At 40.5% G+C, this 21,157-nt stretch overlaps 1 protein-coding gene across 13 annotated transcripts in view; it reads left to right on the top strand.

The window, feature by feature from the left end:
• ANK2 (ankyrin 2) overlaps positions 1-21,157 on the top strand; it is a 258,299-nt gene that overhangs the window by 117,793 nt on the left and 119,349 nt on the right. For 8 of the 13 annotated variants that reach the window (XM_072861199.1, XM_072861198.1, XM_072861194.1 and 5 more), the window contains exons 5-9: positions 9,938-10,036; positions 14,846-15,031; positions 15,510-15,533; positions 17,711-17,809; positions 18,977-19,075. In XM_072861199.1, coding sequence (XP_072717300.1) covers positions 9,938-10,036; positions 14,846-15,031; positions 15,510-15,533; positions 17,711-17,809; positions 18,977-19,075 — 507 coding nt within the window. The remainder of the gene's footprint in view (positions 1-9,937; positions 10,037-14,845; positions 15,032-15,509; positions 15,534-17,710; positions 17,810-18,976; positions 19,076-21,157) is intronic. The other 5 variants (XM_072861197.1, XM_072861193.1, XM_072861195.1 and 2 more) reach the window with 1 other exon arrangement.

Raw genomic sequence — 21,157 nt, 5'->3', positions numbered from 1 at the left:
CTTCGGAATGGAGCATATTTTGCAGAGTATTTGCTACTCCATTATGAGAAGTGGTTTTAATTCCACCAACTGGGCTTTCTGCTTTTATATCAGTATATCTAGAGAGCCGGATTTTTAGCTGCTGTGCATCAAGAGGAGTCATTTAGCTGCCGTTCATCACTGCTAATGTAATAAAGGATCTGGCCCATTTTCTCTTCACTGGAGGGGAAAAAAAAAAAGGAAGAAATGCCTTCTGGAGGATTATATGGATTTTGAGAGATGTAAACAAAAGTAATACATTAAGAACAATGAAAGAACAGATATATTTATTCATCCTGCCTTAAATTAGTTTCAGCTGCCTGTCTCTTACAGTGATTATCAGTTAGTGATAAACAACCCTTATTCCTGATCTTGAAGTACGATCTCGGGCAACCATGGGAGTTGAGCGGGATGCCTGTGCATGCGGGACTGAAGCGGTGCTTACAGATTGACACAGAATTACAGGATAACAGAGTGTGAACATAAGATAACGATTGTTAATATCAGCACATTCATGTGGGACTTTCCCGTTTCCCCAAATAAGTCATACAGTTAAAGGAAAAATAACCCTATGAAGATGCCCAGTTTATGGTGGCACCTGCAGAAGCAGCAGCGTGGTGATGTGGAGATATGGGACTGGTTGGCTTTCTCTCAAAAGCTGCTCTGAGGATCAGGAGATCTTAAAGGACAAAGGAGGGTACTGAGCCCGTTTGATGTATGTCTCTGGGGTCCCAGTGGCAGCTATAAAATAACCGAATGTGTCAGGATCTCAACCAACAAAGACTGAAAACAAACTGAAAATACTTAGAACCTACGTCTTAGTCTATTTTGTTAACTTGCAGTCTCTGTTAAAGTGCTATAAAGGGACCAATGGTCCAGGTTGAAAGATTTTAATTTAAACAAATAGTGGGTTTTTTCAGCTAATAATGCGATACATGGCCTCTAATATTTATTCTTAAAATTCATAAACCTTCGGAGCCTGCAATAAACTAACATACCAGCTGGCAGGGCAAGGGCTCAGCAGACCAACATGCCACGTTTCACCCCTACTGTAATGACGCAACCTGCCACAGTAAGAACCAGGCAGTGGAAATGTTATCCACATATATTTATGAGAACGTCGATATAACTGAGTCACAACCAAATAAAACCAAACATTTTATTTATAATTTTAGTGCAATATTGTCTTCCTTGCAGCCCTCAACCATATACATAAAATAAATGGTTGTTTTCAGTACTGCTTTTCCTTTACCATGTTTGGAAGGCAAACCCCAAATGCTGTTTTGGACGACTGCCCAGAATTCAAATGTGAGACTCTGCCCCGGCTAAGCTTTTGGGCCCGAACCCATGCCCAGTATCAAGGTTACGTTTTCTTGAGCATGACTCATCTATTCTCTTCCCATTATTACCGATCGGCTTCGTTTCTATTACAGGTTCCCTCTTTGTAAAAATGACATTTCCAAGGCACAGAACATCTTGATTTCTGCCTGGCTGTGTTTCAGGCTCTGTTGTTGCTTTGCTGTTCTTGCGGAGAAAATCGTGATATTTGAAGCTTCTGAAAGAGAATGTTTGTGCTCTTTAAATTTGGCATCGGAGCTAGGAAGTGACTTACAGTAAAATACACTTCCTAAGAGAGGGGTTCTTGTAACGGTGAGGCAACGGGTGTCATATACATAGTGCTACAGTTGGACTTCTGTGGGATCTCTCATGAGCGAACTTACCAAGTTCATCGCAAACCCAGACAACATCATTTATCCATGGGCTTTATAATTATTGCAGTGGTGTCAGTATAGAGTGGAAAACCCTATTTATATTACTAGGGAATTAGTGAGACAGCTGAAGGGGTGGTACTATTTTCAGTGTAGGCTTCTGTGTCGCTACATTTTAAAAATCTATTTATTACAAATTAGTTTTATGATCTGTCATCTCAAACAAGTAAAGAGTCTTTCATTGTTTTGTTTGTTTAACCGTTTGGCCCAATAAAGTAGAATCACCAGCCTCCCTAAATCCCGTAATTCTCTCCTTTTTCCTAAATGCTTTTCTCAGCTTTTAACCTTTACGGTCTATGGGACCCTGCAGCCTCAGCATCTGCTGTGTGTCACGAATGTAAGGATTGTCACCTAAACGATTAGCTAACACTTGTTGGGGAATTTTACAGTAGGTCAGAATCCAGTAGCTCTCCTGTGCCCTTACAGATGGGCCACTTTACATGGAATAATTCTATGCTCACAAATGCTTACAGCTAATCTGTGTGTCATTCTTTTTACTAGCACTTTCCAGCTTTGTTATAAAAGGAAGTGATGCCACAGGAAAATGAATATATACTAATGTGCTGTTCATTTTGAAACATGGAGGAAAGAATCTGGTCAGAAAACATAAGGTGCTTTTATCAATACCAGAAATCCACAGTATTTAATTTAGCTGGGTTGTTGATGTATCTAAAAGATGTTTTTACTGAATCTCTTGTTCTCATAATGTGGATGTAGGACAAAACAAAAATTTCCTCCGTGAAGGTGCTGTCAGCATCACAACGGTGCAGTCAGAGGGGCGGGAGGACAAGAGGGGAACAGAGTGCACTTTCTCAGTCTCTCAAGGCTGAGCCAGATGTGAAGCTGGAGCAAATCACTTCTCTCAGAAAAAGGAAAGAATCTTGACTTGAATTATGTTTCTCAAAGGCATAATCTGGTTTTTTGCACTGGTGTTGGTTCAGCGCTTCTCCTTATGGTTGAAGTAGAATCAAACTCCCTGCTAGGGTCCCAAGGAGAACGTATAGATGACTGTCAAACTATCTGCTGAGTATTGCAGTGGTACACTTCAGACAAATAGATCTTCTTATGATAACAGATAAATCAAGCAGTATGCAGGTAGTACGGGTCACACCTCGGCAGCATTGATCCGAATGCTTGGTAGGCACTATGGGCTCACTGGAGAAAAAAGTGCAGGAGTTTTCCAGGAGTTTCAGTTGTTTTCAACTTGTGAAAGCCTGCTAAAATACATCAGTTTCAATACAATTGTTTACTAAAAAAAAAAAAAAAATCTGAATTTTTTTAAAATGTATATAGTATTATACAGTTAATCAACATTTAAGAGTTCCAGTTCTGATAGTAAACGTGTTATTTCTAATCCTCTTTAGTTATAGATGTAATAAAGGGTAGTTTCCTTCTCTCCACCTTTGCATTCTCAATTTCATGCTGCTTAAGCTGTCAGTTGAGCAAGCAGAGCTCTTGATTCAAATATTCTCAATCTTTCTTTGGAGTAGCCCACTTTCCCTTGACTGTATGGCAGAATGAGACTCCTTAGACACCTTAAATTTGGCATCTTAAAATTAAATGCTGTGAATTTCCCTTTAGCATATCTTCACGAATTTGACAATTGCATATTTGCTTGAATATAAATACAGATGTAGTAGTCCGAATATTTCTGAGATTTTTTTTTTTTCTTGAAAAAGAATATGGCTATGTGTTTGTTTTATGGAAAATGTATTTTAATGGAAAAGAAAGAGGAATGTGAATAATTGGTAAAGTTACTGCTATATAAAACTTCCGGATTTTGATGTAAGGTGACAAAATAAAAAAATAAGAGACTTTTAAAAGTTGAAGTAGGTACCTTGATCTATCCTTAATTCACCCTTTTAGGCAGAGAATCTTTCCTGATAAGATACAATCCTCTTATGAAGAGTTTATTTTTAGACTGGCTGAAAATAATGCTCTGAGCATAATGCACAACCGAGTTCCCAGAATTGTGATATTGTTGATTCTATCAAGATGTGTGTTCTTAATTTAGCTTGCAGTGTTGCATTTATTTGTAACTCTCATATTTCATTGGTTAAAATCAAATAATTGCTTGGATTGGTAGGGGATATTTCACAGAATGGTTGAAGTTGGAAGGAGGAAGTCATCGTGTCCAACCCCCCTGCTCAAGCAGGGCCACCCACAGCAGGCTGCCCAGCACCATGCCCTGACGGCTTTTGAACATCTCCAAGGATGGAGACTCCACAACCTCCCTGGGCAACCTGTGCCAGTGCTCGGTCACCCTCACAGTAAAAAAGTGTTTCCTGATGCTCAGCGGGACCCTCCTGTGTCTCAGTTTGTGCCCATTGTCCCTGGTCCTTTTCCTTCCCTGCATAATGTTCTCCTATTCGAGAGAGAACAGCCTTTGCTGGAGTGGTTATTTCCTCTCCTGTGGAGATTACTGGAGACTGAGACAGAGAAACAGCGAGTGAAGGTGGAGTTACCTTCTTTTAACTGTTACGGTGAGATGTAGATGTCACTGGTTTAGGCTAGATTCTGTGGAAAAATGCGGAAAACAGGGAGATGAATTGTGGGTCACTGAATAAAGATTTAAATCAGGAATTTACCATTCTTGTTGAAGTCGAGCAATATTCTGAAGAGTAGAAAAAATCCTGAAACAGTTATTTGAACTTAAAGGCCCCAGAAATGATCATGATTTTACTGCGTAAAGTGATATATTAGCACATGACCATAAATCAGAAGATTTTTACAATCTGTGTGAGCTGTTTCATGAGTAATCTAAGCTTGTCTCACCCTTGTCTCATTCTTGTCTCATCCTTTGTGCCAATATCTGTTCCTTTTTGGGGCTGGCTTAAATTCTAACAAGATCAGAAAGAGGAGGCGGCACAGGGAGGAAGGTAGAGCAATTTCATAAAGGCTTCTCTTAGGTTACCTTAAGCGCCGGGTCCTATGAAGGAAACTAGGGTGACCCAAAGGAAACCGAGCTTTTAGATGGGCAGTATTTTGTGCACAGAATCTTCTCTGAATGTTGCTTGAGAAGTGCAGTTGCAGAATTGCAGTAAAGGTTGCAGAAGAAGCCTAACTAATTTGGTTTTCATTTGTAACCTTGAGAAAATAACTTTTTCCTTTCCTTGATATGAAGCAAAACTGGGGGGACAAGGCTACCAAAACACCAAACCAAAAACCCATGCAGTAAGATGAGAGGCAGAGGAGGCAGCCTCTGGTCTGGGTGGGGCAATCTGCTGATTGTGTTGACCTTCTGACTGGTAATTACGTCTTGGCGAGTAAGTAGGAATGAGCATTTGCTGTATGTAAACAATTGCATTGGATGTCGGTTGTCTCGTCTTCCCTGGTAGTCTCAGTGATCTTCTAACGCAGTCTTAAACAGGTCCTGGAGGCCTTTAAAATAAAACAGATATGTTCACCTGGGTTTACATTAGCTATTTAATCCCAGGATATGTTGCGAACTCTCATGTGTCATCTTCAAAGAGGCAAACTGAGGGAAGAGATAATGTATCTCTATTTTCTCTCTTTTCCTTATCAGTACGAATATAGATATATGTATGGATATATGGTATACAGATACTGTAGGTATACAGACACTACAGGCCACATCTTCATGGACGAGCATGGGTAGGCTAGTCATTCAAACGCACTGGCTACTAATCAGAGTTTGGAAGATGGGTGCTTCTGGTCATTTGGTACCGCGTGCAAAGACTATGGTTCCTTGAAAGCCTGCCATAAAATAAAGCTCAACCAAGCTATATAGCTGTTTGTATGATTTTCTAAATGCTCTAATAATCCGTCTGCTTCTTCAAACTGTGTTCTTCATTAGGGCTTGGGCAAAATTTAATGATACAAATTCTGAGTCATATATAGACTTGCCAATTTGCATTAATAGCTTGAAGAATCATTGAGAGCTACTCATTTTCTCAAATTAGCAAGTAAATCAGTGAATGTAGTAGAAAGAATGGAGTAGGAAATATACTCTATTTGTTTAGCGTTAATTTCTCATTATAACTTTATATTATAGCAGTAAACATCTTGCAGTATACATTTGTAAGGATAATGACATCTGAGTACTCTGCCCTCACTACAAATGCTCTGATGAAATAATTGTTTGAAAATGAATGTTATATATCATTACAAAATTAATTTCTATTTTTCAGATGATGCATAAAATCTAAACATACAGACGTAACATAATTACCCAGCCGGGCTTTCAGAAAAAGCAAAATAAAGTGCGTTTCTCCTTTGCCAGGTCACATTTACATGCCACAGTCAGTATTTTTACTTTAATTCTGGGCTGTGTTTATACAGTATAGGACCATAAGCTGAAGGAAAATTTATTGAAATAAAGATTCCCCACCCCTGGCCCAATAACCCCTCTGTATCCCATTCCACATGCTAAAACAAGCTGGGGAGAGGCCAGTCTCCCTTGCAATATGTCTATGGAGAATCATTAACCAGAATGTCGTGGATTCAGTAGAAGATGCTTTGGGGTAGTGAAACAGAAGTCTAGGGAAAACATGTTTGCTCCAATTTGCAGAGATCTGGGATCTTAAGCTTTGAAATCTCTCTAGAAGCAGAACAGAGAAACCAAGTATTGGCATATAGCTCTTTGAAACGAAAAGATGAGAAACTGGGAAGGAGATTTTAGATTAACAAAAGTAAAGGAAACGAAGGGAAGGATATGCTTTTGTTGTGGGTGTTTCCATTTAACTGCAGGACTGGCTGAGAGAGACAGAAACTTGCTGTATAGGAGACAGACAGACAGACACATCATAGAAACTATGCAGGATGGGAGGAGGCATAGAAGTCCTGGGGTCCAGCGGACAAATGAGAAGGAAGAGCTCCAGCAGGGCTAACAGGTAATCCCACTGGGCAGAGCTCTGCCAAGGAGAGCCGTCGTATTGGGAATCCTAAAATAGGGGTTTTCTGGCCAAGAGCCAGAAGTGTTGAGGTCAGGAACACTGCAGTTAAAAGCTCTGAAACCTGTTCTTCACTGGGAAAGCAGACTTCACCCTGCCAGCGGAAAAAATTGGGCTTGACCTTGCCAGGGGGAGAAATTCAGGGGAAGCTTTGTCAGCGTGTCTGGTATAGGCAGTTTTGCATATAGACCTTGGCATGCTGTTGCAATTTCCAAAATAAGCCAGATTTTAAGAAAACATATACAGTAGTTTTAAACTATAAATAAAGCTTGAAGGAAAAAAAAAAAAAAGGCTATGATTTTATGTGCAAGAATTTCCTTACCTCCGATTGCTGTAGTTTCAAGTATGCTTATAGCACGTGAGGAGGATATCCTTGATATAATGGGCACTCTTCTGCATCTCCGTGTGGAAAAGCACTTCCTGCTTCTTGGTACTAAATGGACACAAAGTTATATATACAAAGTCATATATATATTGTTTATGGTCTCCTAATCCAGGATTTATTGTCCTGATCCTGTTCCAGAACTAGTGACTTGAGTTGATTAAAAAAAACCAAGATTCTTCAAAGCTTTTAAGCAAATTGATTTACTCTGGCTTGAAAACTCATATTCCCCAAGTTTATATTAGTCGGTGTGATCCTTTTATTCATCCATTCATCCACTAATATTCAGTGCTAGAAGGATTTCACAGATGGCAAATATTACCATTTAAAAAACTGCTACATTAGACTTTAGTATTAAAATAGTGATGAGGCCGGTGGAAAATTACTATTAGTTACAGCTAATAAGTTGCCATTTTGTTTCTTTCCGGAGTGGGGAGGAAAACTGAAACAGTGAGCCAACTCGGTTACCTGCAATTTTCTCTGTGCTATTCTGGACAAGTGCAATCGAAAAGAAACCAATCTGTTCCTCACTCCCATTGCCAGCTCAGTCCCTGCGCCTGGCAATCCCCTGCCCTTCTGCACCTTCCTAATTACGTGCCCAACAGCGCTCTTCCATTTTACGCTGTGATGAGATCTCTTAACCCCCCCACCCCGTTAAAGAGTTGTCGGAGGAGCAGCCGGGAGACCAGCACACCCCCCGACTTGCCAGCCTCCCAGCCCCAGGGTGGACCTGGAAGAGGCTGGCTCGTTTGCCCAGTTTGTGCTTCCAGTGTGCTGCCTGGTTCCAGCCGTGATTTGGGAGGAAGGAAGCCGCCCGTCAAAATGCAATGCAGACTGACCTTACCTCTAAGAGGCTTTTCTTGATGTCTAACCTGAATTTTCTCTCCAGCAACCTTAGTAAACGATGTGCTTTTCTATTTGTTTTAGTCATTATGAACATGCAGAACAGACCTTTACCCTCCACTTTAAAGACTGTTACCTTATTTTCCTTCAGTTTTCCCTGTCCAGACAGAACAAGGCCAATTACTAGTCTTTTTTCAAAGAAAAATAGCTTCCCGAGGGAGATAGATTTTTACGCTGGTGCAACGATTGTCTTTATTACAGCAGAATGAGCTCATTGACCAGTGGCCCTCTGGTAGACCACTGTGACCTTCAGGTCCTTTTCTGCAGAATTCTTCTCTAACTCATCATTCCCTGTTTGCAGAGTTTGTTTTCCGTGCAATAGTATTTGTATTTGTCCTTACTAAATTACACTTCCACCTCTTTTCTCCAGGGTAACAGGAACCTTTCAAATTATGATCCTGTTGTGTGGCGTACTTGCAGACCATCTTGTTCGTGCTGTCTGTAACTGTAATAAGAGCACTCCATTCCATCCTTCAAGTCATTACTGAGAATATTGGATAACACGTGCCAAAGACAGACCCCTGTGCAAAGCCACTCAAAATACATCCCACACTTCTGGCATTGAACTGCTGTTAACTGTTCTCTGGGTGCCATTTTTTAATTAGATGTCCCAAGGTTGTTGATGGAAGTGCCAGAATATTATGCAAAGCAGTATTAAAAGACTTGCTACAACATATATGACGTATATCATATGACACACACAGCATAAATTACGTTTACTGCCTGAGCAATCTTCTACATTTGTAAATGCAGAGGGGGCTTGTAAAGACATCAGTTCTACAACCAACTGTATTATCTGGTGTCTGAAAAATGAGATTTCATTTCATTAGGAAATTACTGGAATGTTTCCACAGCACGTTTGCTAGAAAAAACCATATTGGCTTCTCTGAAACAATGTTCTTAGTTATCACAGTATTTGCATTAATTCTGACCGCTTGTGTAAATGCACAAGCTTATCATTCATTGTGACAGCACGCAAGATTAAAAAAAAAAAAACCTTGCGTGTTTGAAGTCTGGTTTATGTTATAGCTAAAAGTGCTATTCCAAGGCAGAAGAATGTTTTCAGAAGTATAGGTGATTATGTCCTCTTATATTACATGGTAATCTACAGAATATTAAAGAATTTTCGAAGGCTTTGTTAACAATCTTAAAAACTCTTAGAAGAAAGTTGTTAATCAGGCAGACAGCTCACTTCCATGCCTTCCTTTCATAAGGATTTTGTAGCTAATTAATTAAAATTTTTTGCATTGAAGTATTTTAGTGGGAAGAAAGGACTTACGTTTCTAATGAATCTGCTTGTAGTTTGATTGACTAGAAGAATTTTTTAAAATTACTGTATTATCCAGATTCTTTTAAGGACTCTAGGACGTTTGAAAGAATGTTTATAATTAAATGATAGATGAACTTCCTGTATGGTCAGAAATGCAGTTGTTACTTTGCAAGGTTGAGTTCCTTTATGTTTGATGATGTGCAATGTTTTATGTATTACAAAATTTCATGTAGTGTGTTAAGCCTTTGTCATCTCTACTCAGCTTGTCATGAGGTATGGACTTCATGGTCTCCAGGGGATGATGTCTTTGGTTAAGTTAATGTAATAAATGGAGGAAACTCTTGCTTTCTTGTCAGCTTTCATATGACTTTATTGCCAGCTTTAAATTTGCCTGAGCATTGTCAGCAAGGAATAGCTGTATTAATAATTAGTGTGTCCATTGCTTCCCTAAAATATATGTCGGAAGAAAATGAGTGTGAAAGCACATAGAGTTTTGTGGGTTTAAATGGCATTAAACATTACCATATAAAGTTAAAAAATACAAAGTTGTTCTCCTTACATACTTAAAACATTTCCATTAAAAGAGCACAAATGCATTTTTAGCCGTGTATTTATTTGGGGTTCATTATTATTGGTATATTGCGTTTCCTTATTACAACATTTTCTTGTGTGTTCCTCCTAGAATGGCTTTACTCCTTTATATATGGCAGCTCAAGAGAACCACATTGAAGTGGTGAAGTATCTCCTGGAGAATGGAGCCAACCAAAGCACAGCTACTGAGGTGAGGTATATTGTTCTTTTTGTACACACGCTCTTATTTTCCTTTGCATTCAGATTGCTTAAACTCAAAAGATTTTTCAGATGGAGTGTTGTGAGAACTTTCACACTTTCATTTCAAAGAGTTGTATTTATGAATCTTATCCTTTTTTTCTACATGCACAGAAGACAAAAGGTGAACTGTTCTGGAAGTGGTGAAAAGTCAAGGGATGAAATCCAGCCTGATATATTTGACAGCAAAATTTCCACTGACTTTAGCAAGCCTAGGATTTTCACCTTCAGTTTGTGCCTATTTCTCCTATCAGCTTCCTGGAGAATTTTCTGAAAAATGAATGAGCCTTTGAAGAGAGGTCCCTAGGGCTGTAGAAATTATAGGAGGCGAAGGTGATATTGTCAGGGGAATGGAGTGAATAGTAGATCGATCGTAGGCTAAGTGGAGAGGTACAACGTTTCATTGGAACAGATTTACATCTCCGACAAACCCCATGAAAACTCAAGCATCTAGGAGTGCCATCACCTGAGCAACAGGGCTATCTTTGTGCTGCCTTTTCATTTGCACTCAAAGATCTGGGCAAGTATCAGTGAATAGAATATCATAGCGTGTATCTCCCACTCTTGGCTGTATAAGGGGTCTTCTGGGGAAGGTAGTTGGCAGCCTTGCTTAAGCTTCTTCCGCAGCTAGCTGAAAAGCGTGTGGAACATAATGTGAATACCATAATTAGGACTATGAGGACTGTGTCCAGAAGGGTGTCTGTGTATAGTGTAAAATGGTATAAAAACAATTAGTATCAACAGTTAGTTGTTGACAAGCTTCCTTTTAGATTGGGTCTTGAGATTTTAGATGAGTTCGGAATATTTTCTGCATAGAGAGAAAGAGCGAGGAACAGGCAAGTGCATGCACAAAAGTGACGAGAGGAGCGAGTGCTCTGTGGTGCTGGGTTCACAGAACCATTCAGGTAGAAAGGGGCCTCAGGAGGTCACTTACTCCAGCCTCCTGCTCCTCTTCCCCTAAGTGAGGGGCGATGGCAGCTGGACCTCCTTGACCAGCAAAGTTACTCTGATCCTGAGGCTTGTCTGTGACATTATTCATCGTTGTCTGTGATTAGTGTAAATTGGAAATCAAGTGACTAACAACGATCACATCAATGAGCTCAGCAGGCAATGTGCTGTTTTCTCCTTGGACGTTTTATTTCTACTGGTGGACTATGTGGGTATACCTACGCAGAAGGATGGTATTAATTGCTAGGTTCTGGATTTAACTGCAGTGCTGTAAACCTGCAGTAACTTCAGTGCAAACCGGGCAGATGCCAAAGTAAGAGAGATGAGACTCCATCTCAAGAGGCACTGAATCGTAAGAACTTCCTTCTGCAAATGAGAGGATTTGAGGGCAGTGGGGAAAACTCCTAGGTCATGAGGACTGTGCTCATCCTGTTTCCTCCTCTTGTTCTCTTTCTGACGAATGTTCTTTTATTCCAAGCCAAAGGGACGAGTGAACAGGCTCTGTGCTACAAAGCGTGTTGGCTTCGTGTTTGTTCTATGGATACGGATGTGCCACGTGAAGTAGTAATAGGGAAGTTCCTCTCCTGTCAGAGCTTTTGCCCATGCTTATTACTTTTCCCTAGTCTGTACAGAAACTTACCCGTTCTGGATTGCCTTCACAAATGGATGAATTTGAAATGATGGTGCATTTATGCTCTCTCTCCTTTCCTTTAAACCAAACTGCTAGTGTTAACAGCTGCTTTACTGTCCCTTCTTTCAATGGATACTGTACCATTTGATGACAGCTCCTAAAATAATCCTCTCGTGGCCTGCATATATGGAGATCACATTACATGTCAGCTTTCTGAAATATGAAATCCCGTGTGATTGCCAGGCAACGTGTCAGAAACACACTCCCTGCGAAGGAGCAGAGTGGAACTGTGGCTCTCCAGGAGCCTGGCCCAGCTACAGCCTGCAGTCACCTGCTTGCAGCTTTTCTCCCGGTAACTTTTACTGGCTGTGATGATCAGGTGCACTGGGAATTCATTCATTAGTTTACAGGAACTGTGAGGCCGAAATGGTTATCATTAATGTGGCCTCGGCTTGAATGCAGACATCCAGGCATCGCTGGAACTCACAGTACAGTCTGATATTTTTTTTTTTTAGAAAAAGGCAGGGGGGAGAAAAAAAATCAAATGCCCCCCACTCTGAACCTGAGTCCAAGTCTGCCTTCTGCCATCAGAAAGGTCAGTTCTCGCTTTTGTAGCTTGGAAAGTAAAGGCTGTCTACCCCCTTATCGCTTAACTAGGTAAGTTTTGGTTTCAGGTCTTGCTGAGGTGATGGTTTCAGTGATTCGAGCGTTGCTGAAGGATGGCCTGAGCCACTGTCCGCTTTCACACGTGCCCAGCGTTAGTCTCACGAACAGAATGAAGAAATGGTACATTAAATAAGGCGGGATGGTAGCCTGAACTGAGGATGCCACCAAAATACATGGAGAAGGACCTTCTGTTTGGCATCAAAGATTGGCTGTCGTCGTGTGGGGACATGGGGAAATGAAATGCTTTCTCCGAGCTCTGGTCAGCCATGCTTTCCAGAAGCGGTAGGAGAGGGAATGCAGAAAGAATCGTGTCCTTTTAGAGAAGGATGGAAGATAAAGTGGTGAAAATCAAATGGATGATCTTGTCTTTGAAGCTTTGAAACTTGCACTGCCTTTGGATATATTTTGTTTCCTATAGCGCTTATATTCGTATGCATACAAAATGACAGTAAGGATGAGCTCAGTTTCACAGGGCCTCTAATCCAGGATTTGTTCTCATGTTCCCAGAGGCGAAAGGCAAATGCATTAAGCCATTTCAACACCTAATGTAGCCCCAATCTCAGAATTATCTTTACAGTTCAGCTGTTTCGTCAGCTGTTCACCCTTTTTTAATTCACTGTACAGAATTTAATCTCTATTACAGAAAGAAACCATAGTAGTATCGCTGTTACAACGCACCTACCCACAGTTCTACGCAAAAGGGAGTGAATGTTATTAGATTACTAAGGGGAAAAATTGCTTTGGCAATTCTTCAAATGTTTCTTTCAGCATATGTTAGCCCTCATTCCTTCCTAGCTTGTCCTTTATTATTTTATTATCTTTCCATATTCCTATTCCAAATCAATTCTGACTCGTTCCTATGCCTTTTATAATGCACCTAAATCAGTTTTCTCACTTTCTGGCTATAATCAACTCTTTAGTTGTTCCTTCTGACCTAGACATAGAAGACCTTGTTTTATTCCCTTCCATTTTCTTTCGTTGTTACTCACCGTGCGTCCGGTCACAGACTCAGTTAGAGAGCTGCTCTGTTCCTCATGGTTCAGCTGCCCTCCATTCTGGCTGTGGTTACAGCACATATGGGCTTGGGCAGCATGCAAGACTTGAGCTAGATTCAGTTTTATAGTCAGAATAAAAGAGATGGGAGCAGGCAGTACTTCAGCTGAGATAGCAAGTTGCGATCCTGTGATGCATTTTAAAGCATTGGCAATCCAGGGCATGTGTGGAGGAGCAAGACAATTTGAAAATAATTTTAAAACAAAGCTAAAACTATGAATGAAAAGCAGAGACATTTTCCTGACTTTGTTTTTCCAAAAAGTACAAATAATCTCATGTTTTCCTGCTTCAAGTTAGAATAAATCCCTGAACGTGATCTGGCTTTCTTGAGTCATATAGTCCATGCGTAACTTAGAATGGGAAACAGCAGCAAATGCACCTGGAGATATGTTTTCTTTTCGCAGAGACGTGGGATATTAAGAAACAGGTTCCCTGTATATTTTTCACAGCATACTTTGTTCAGGGCTCACTAATCCTTAGCAAAATATTGCTAAAAATATGCTTTGTGGCCCATTTTAAGATGAGAAGTGATTAAGAGAGATACTGTGGAATGGTCATAGAATCATAGAATCATTAAGGTTGGAAAAGACCTCTAGGATCATCTAGTCCAACCGTCATCCCAACACCTCCATGCCTACTAAGCCATGTCCTGAAGTGTCACATCTACACGTTTTTTGAAGTCCTCTGGGCATGGTGACTCTACCACATCTCTGGGCAGCCTGTTTCAATGCTCGACCGCCCTTTCAGTAAAGAAATTGTTCCTAATATCCAATCTAAACCTCTTCTGACACAGCTTGAGGCCATTTCCTCTCGTCCTATCACTTGTTACTTGGGAGAAGAGACTGACCCCCACCTCTCTACAACCACCTGTCAGGCAGTTGTAGAGAGCGAGAAGGTCTCCCCTCAGCCTCCTTTTCTCCAGGCTAAACAACCCCAGGTCCCTCAGCCACTCCCCATCAGCCTTGTGCTCCAGACCCTTCCCCAGCTCCGTTGCCCTTCTCTGGACACGCTCCAGCCCCTCAATGTCTCTCTTGGAGTGAGGGGCCCAAAACTGAACACAGCATTCGAGGTGTGGCCTCACCAGTGCCGAGTACAGGGGGACGATCACTTCCCTAGTCCTGCTGGCCACACTATTCCTGACACAAGCCAGGATGCTGTTGGCTTTCCTGGCTACCTGGGCACACTGCTGGCTTATGTTCAGCCGGCTGTCTTGATCGTTTGCTTGTACTTGACTTAAAAAAAGCCTACTTTGAAGTGGAAAAAGTGTGCTTCTGACCTGTTTGAAGTCATATCTGGGTTAAAATGTTGTGCTTCCGATGTCATTTCACTGGAGACGGTGGTGCAGAGGTAGAAAACAGCTGGTAATGTGCTTACCAAATTTCTATGTACGAACAGCGCTGTGCAAATCACTGAAGCTGTACGTCCTTCAGCTTACTAAGCACGTCTTGTTTTCTTTTCTACCAGGACGGTTTCACTCCTCTAGCTGTTGCACTGCAACAAGGACACAACCAGGCGGTGGCCATCCTCCTGGAAAATGACACCAAGGGGAAAGTGAGATTACCAGCTCTGCATATTGCCGCTAGAAAAGACGACACCAAGTCAGCGGCGCTCTTACTGCAGAACGACCATAATGCCGATGTGCAGTCCAAGGTAACATGATGCTGCCGTAGAGGTAACAGGGTAGTCACACGGCTGAGTGCCGATGGGCAACAAACTTTGCTTCCTTCGTCTTAACAGTTAAAGGTAGTTTCTTCTGTGGGGAAAGACAAGTTGCTCGACCAGTATCACCAGTAATATCTCTACTTTTGCAGTGTTTAGCTACACAGTAATTACAAACTACTCATTTTTCTGCTTTTTTTGTTATACCTCCCGTTTCTTTGGTAACCAGCTTTCTCTCATTATTTGTAAACCAGAAGACACTGGAATGGAAGCAGAATCACTGCTTCCCTATTAAATAGGATACTGGTTTATTGCCCATGGGAACATAGGTTGTATTTAAAGTTAATGCATGCTTGAATGGCTTTTCCCATAATTAACAGCATAACTAATTTCAAAAAGCAACATAGTTCTTCGTTTTGCGGCCAGTCTTTAACATTGTTCCTCTTTTTCCCAAACCATGCTGCATCAGATGATGGTGAATAGGACGACTGAGGTACCGAGATAAAAAATTTTTAATTACTCTTTCTGTTACTTGTAATTATTTTCTCTGCTCTGTGGCAATATTTCTTTATTATTTCGCACTAAAAGTGAAGATAAGACTCTTTTTTAATACATAGAAATTTGTGACTCGGCAAACCTATTTTTATTAATCCTTTGTCTTAGATTTTCTTTTTATTTGTGTCACTATTGAAGTAAACTTTTGAGAATTCGCATCAGTTCAAAGAATTCTGAAGCGAGTAATGGAGCTAAGAGGATGAAGATGCTTTTCTAGCTCAATTTCATTAATTATGAAAATGCACTCACTTGGCATAACTAAATTAAGGTGACTGGCTCAGCCAGAATAATGGTAAAATTCATTTTCCTTCTTTTACAATAACAAATATAATCAAATCCTCCAAGGTAAAAACTTCTTCAGAGCATCTGCTTATTTTTACCTTTGTTCTCATTACGATCTTTTCAATAAAGTTTTGAGAAGTCCTTAGGGGGTAGCACATAATCAGAATTTACCTGCAGCAGATAGTATTACATTTGTCATACGGATTCTGGAAATACCAACTCTCCAAGCACTTCCACTAAAAATCATGGGTCTCATTGGCTAGAATTGTGGTTTCTCCCCTAAAGATTATTGTCACGTTTAGGAAAAAGAATGATTTCCAAGAATGCCGTCGTTATTTGAACGCCTGCTTTTAAATAATGGAGTTTCTCTGTTAGATGAGGGAATGAATTTTGAATGCACGCACCCGTGTGAAAGCGCTTCACGCTTGGTGTGTGCGCACATGAGCAAGCATGAGCCGGCGCCGCCGCTGCCTTTACATTGAAAGGGTGACAGCTTCTCTCCGGCATCTGCCCACGGGCATGTTCTTCACTGTGGTAAATCTGAAGGGGGTTACCTCTCCTTCACTGGCCGTTACGTTACTTCTCAGTACCTTGCGTTTGTCACCAGGCAAACATGCGTCCGCAAGAAGGTAGTTGTTAATGCACTATGCATTCAATCTATAGCTTAACGCAGTATCGTATTTGTGTGCCTCATACCCTCAGTAGACATTTCCCTGGTAATTTATCACAGCAAGAAGACTATGAATTTAATGAGTGTTTGACTGTACTTTGACCGGGATCACGTGTGGGCTGACGAGGAAGTAAATGGAATTAGGGTAAAATTGTGGGCTGATTGCTCTGTCTCTTGGGAATAAAGTTGATTTCAGAGTGCAACATCTGCCTACCTTGCTTTGTTCCATAAGCAGTTTAAAATGATGATTTGAACACTGAAAGAAATGAAACCTTGTTGAAAATATGGTATAGTCTAGAAGCGAAAAGTATTTCTCTCTTTCCATAACTAACTTTAAGATCTGATCAAATCAGAGTAAAGCTCTTCAGGGAAACCTCAAAAGCAAGGTCCTTTCTACTTGAATTACTTATGAGACTAAAAGCTCGCTCTGTGTCCTAGTTTCTGAAAAATTAATCGTTTTTTATGTTGTTGTCAAGCAATTCTATGTCTTGTAGCTGAAGCAGGTTTCACCTTCTAGTGTTCAACAGGCAATATGTAAATTGTGTTTTTTCTGATGTATAGATGGCAAAGATTATTCAGATCCTTTGAGATCCAAATTGTATATAAATATAAATAATTATGACTCTTATACTATGCTACTAAGTAGTTTCTCATGTACACCAAATTATTGGCTTACATATTGAAGAACCGCTGCTTTTTCCAAAAAAAAAAAAAAAAAAAGAAGGAAGGAAATATGTTGGCAATATTTCTAATTCTAAGCAGTAAAATAAGAGTCCAACAACTTTGGTGGTCATTTATCCAAAACCAGTAAACAGATGCAGCCCAAAAGACTCATGTTGCTTCCGAATTGTAAGAAGGAAACTTGCTTTATTTTCTTTAAGAATGGCTAATATATTAATATCTGTTCTGTGATGAAAGCTACTCTTCTTATTGGCCACTGATTCAGAAGACTGAATTGGAGAATGAAAGAATGAAGCACTTTTGATAACCTCTCACATGAAACCTGTGCTCTGCACAACTGAAAGGCTGTGCTGTATTATAGGTGAACTGCATAAAATCGACACGATACATTTGTTTGCCAGCAGCTTTTAAAATCAAGTTCTAGTTAAGTTGATTATCTTGTATAAAATGATTTCTATAATGAGGGCTGTTTCCCTTTGTAGAGTGGCTTTACGCCTTTGCACATAGCCGCGCACTATGGAAATGTCAATGTGGCAACGCTTCTGCTAAACCGAGGAGCTGCAGTCGATTTCACAGCAAGGGTACGGAGGAATTTCTTTCTCTTCTTAGTTGTAATGGCCTACAGAAGTGGGAGTGTTTCTTTGTGTAATTCTTAGTCAAGAGTAAGTGAGGAGCAAAGTAATGCTGAAATTCTGTTGTGTTCAAAGATGTCTTTTTTTGCAGTAATTCTTAAAGGTTGCCTCCATGCAATGCACTAGAGTCCTTGGGAGTTGAGTAGCGACCAGTATTCCCAGCTGAAGGAAGCAGGCTCCTTTGACTAGCTCCAGAAAGCTGATATTCTCATAATGTGTCAACTCACTTCAGCTTTTCTGTCAGTTAGACATACTCCAGAAATATATGTAGGATTTATTGGCTTATCCAGTATTTACTATACTACTTGAATTTGGTATTTTCACATATAAACATATTTTTAAAAAGTAAAGTAAGGTATATTGCCATTCTATAAATGCAACAATAAAAGTACTAATTAATTATGACTACTCTTCTACGGTAAACAACTGCAGAGCTACATAATAGGGTCTCTTTGCTGTTGTACGTTACGTAGTTTGAAGCGCAGCATCTGGTGCCGTGAAAACCTCTGGCAATCTGTACCTCAACAGAGCTACCGGATCACGAGTTGTCTGTTTAATTTTGCCAGACACACTCTGAATTACTTTAGGGTTCTGCCTTTCAGACTGACTTCCTCCTGTTGCCAATCTGGAATAGCTGCTAAGATTACCTCTTTCCTCGCCCAAAGCGTTTGCAAGGACTTTCAGCCTAAACAGGACCTACTCCTTCACGCTATTAGCATTACACTAAGAAGGTTCCTTTGTGTAGGAGTCACGCATTTGTGCCCTCTGTGTATGTTGCAATGATTTAAAAGCGTCAGTGTTTTGTGAATATTGACTCATTGGGGCTCTGATATATGTTCGTTTATTTGTCTGACTCTGGGACTGTGATGTTTGCTGCTTTGGCAGATGCGCTTCTTCATTTATTAAAAAACCCCAAACAATGAATAAAGGTTTTTGCTTAGAAAGGAATTACTAACTCTAGCTTATATGGTGTGTGCCTAGCTCTGATGCTCAAGTACATTTTTGTTTATTCTCTACAATGTGATGGTCTCATTTTTTGTGATCCGAACACAAATTCACCACCATTATACACCTTCAAATCCATCATGCTCATTGTTTGTTCTTTTCATGGTGTAGAATGGAATCACCCCACTGCATGTGGCTTCCAAAAGGGGAAACACAAACATGGTGAAGCTCTTGTTGGATCGCGGAGGGCAGATCGATGCCAAAACCAGGGTGAGTCTTTCTATTCCCTGAATATGATGTTGTCCCTTTTGGGGAATGGATTGGGATTTTTTGCTTGCTTGGTTTTGGTTTTGTTGTTTGTTTGTTTGTTTGTTTGTTTTTTAAGCCAGAGACTGGGAACACCAATATTCATAGCTAGGAATTCAGCTTCAGTAATTGTGTCTTGTGCTCTGTTCTTAAAGTGAGACATTAGATGCAGGTGGGTGTTATAAATGACTCCCCTCCCCCAAAAAAATAAATTCTGCTGAACACCGCTCCAAAAATGTTAAACATTGCCTCCTCACAAGTGTACTCTATTTGAAACTTGGACCAAATTTAAATTGTGACTCCAAAAATGATTTATAAAGAAATATTTTTGTACCTTTTTATTTTTATTTTTTTTTTAATTCAGAATCCTACCTGTGGTTTTCAGATTGTTACTTGTTTTATGTAGACTGTTTTCTATGGTATCAGACTAAAGAATGACAAGTATTGGCAATAGCAGGAGGCAGAAATACTATTTCCTTTAGTCTCCTGTATAATCTACCTACATCATACAAGAAACAGATCTTTTTGCGGAAACAAGCCTGTTAGTTGGTCCAACTTCACGTGACACAAGAACATGCCTGCTGCACAGCAATGGGAAGTGAAGGGTCTGGACTCGGCTAAGCCTTTCAGTCCCCTGCCTCCTAAAGGTCTGGGCCAGTCATAGTATGCCTGATGAAAACTGCTGTAGTGGGCTGGCAGTCCCTTTTTCCTGAAGAGTCAGTAATGGGAACACGTAACCTACTCTGTGCCAGCAGCCACTTCCCCAGACTAACCACAGAGAATTCGGTGACTCTCACTGGCTTCCTCCTCCCAGTCGTCCTGTTGAAACGCCACATCAATATTGTGCTCTTTATTTATGGGTGATTTTGCAGTCATTCAGGACAAAAGAAAAACCCATAAATTTGTATGGGCAAGGTTCATTACTTCAAATGGGATTTTGGAGTCACCTAGGAAAATGTGGTCATTTATGCGAACTGAACAGCACTCGTTCTTGAAAGCTGCTGGTTTTTAAGCACTGATCTGCAAAATTATATCTCCAAGTAATAGAGGGTGTTTTAGAACACAGAGTTTAGAGCTGGACGTAAGAGTGCTTGTTTCATAAGGTAGGAAGGTAGAGGATATTGCAGTCAACTACCCTTGTGGATGATTCAGCCTCTGCAGTTACTTTGATATTAATTACATCAACCGTTTGTTGCTTCATAAGCTAGGAAGACAATCGTGATTATCGTGTAACTCTATACGTGATTATGATTTTGATTTCTGATTATTTATGAAATTATGTTTCTCTTGCTCTTTTTTTTTTTTTTTTTTTTTAAAACTACTGATGATGGAAAATGCTGCCTCTCATGAAGGCGTGCAGTAAATCATCCCTGGTTAAAATTTCCACAATAAGTGCCTAAAATCTCATGGTAAAGAGGCATGAAATGGTAGTAGTACACTGCAGATAAGTCATACAGAAATGGTCCATTTGGCCTGTGGAATGGTGGTATTGAATTCACCTATTTCCTGTTCAGTATTTAGATACTTGTTTTAGACAATTTGGCACAGATTATTGTAAAGGACGTCCTGGATTTTAAAAGGTCAAGGTGTATTCCCTTCCCCGCTCACCCGCAAAGATTGATGTGCAGTTGTGAATGAAACTGGAAGAACAGGACTTTGCCCAACGTAGGCGGAAGGTCCTAATTTTAGACTCTTCTCATTGTCTGGGCTTCCTGCCCTTTGTCAGCTGCTACATTAGCTCAAAAACTGTCAGCACAAAGATACCAGTGAAAACCCGTAAAGGTATCCTAAAGCACACGCATCCCAGTTTGCACAGGCTCAGCAGCTTCCTCTTGCTTTCATCTTCTGCCTTCTCCCTGCTCAAAGGCACACGGTGGTGGTTGGCTGCGCGTACTTCGCAGTGGGGAAGATTCCAGAGCTTTGGTTTTGCCGTCAGTGTCTCTGTGGCGTGATCTTGTCTTCATGCCAGCTGTTTATATCGTCTCGGTGTCTTTTTCTTTTCCCTTTGCTTTGTCCGCATGCCTTGTGTGCTTTGCTATGGCCGTG

Source organism: Ciconia boyciana, chromosome 5 (genome assembly GCF_034638445.1).
Source record: "Ciconia boyciana chromosome 5, ASM3463844v1, whole genome shotgun sequence".
NCBI lineage: Eukaryota > Metazoa > Chordata > Aves > Ciconiiformes > Ciconiidae > Ciconia > Ciconia boyciana.
Note: the sequence above shows the minus strand (reverse complement) of the source record. Positions and strands in the feature narration are given on the sequence as shown.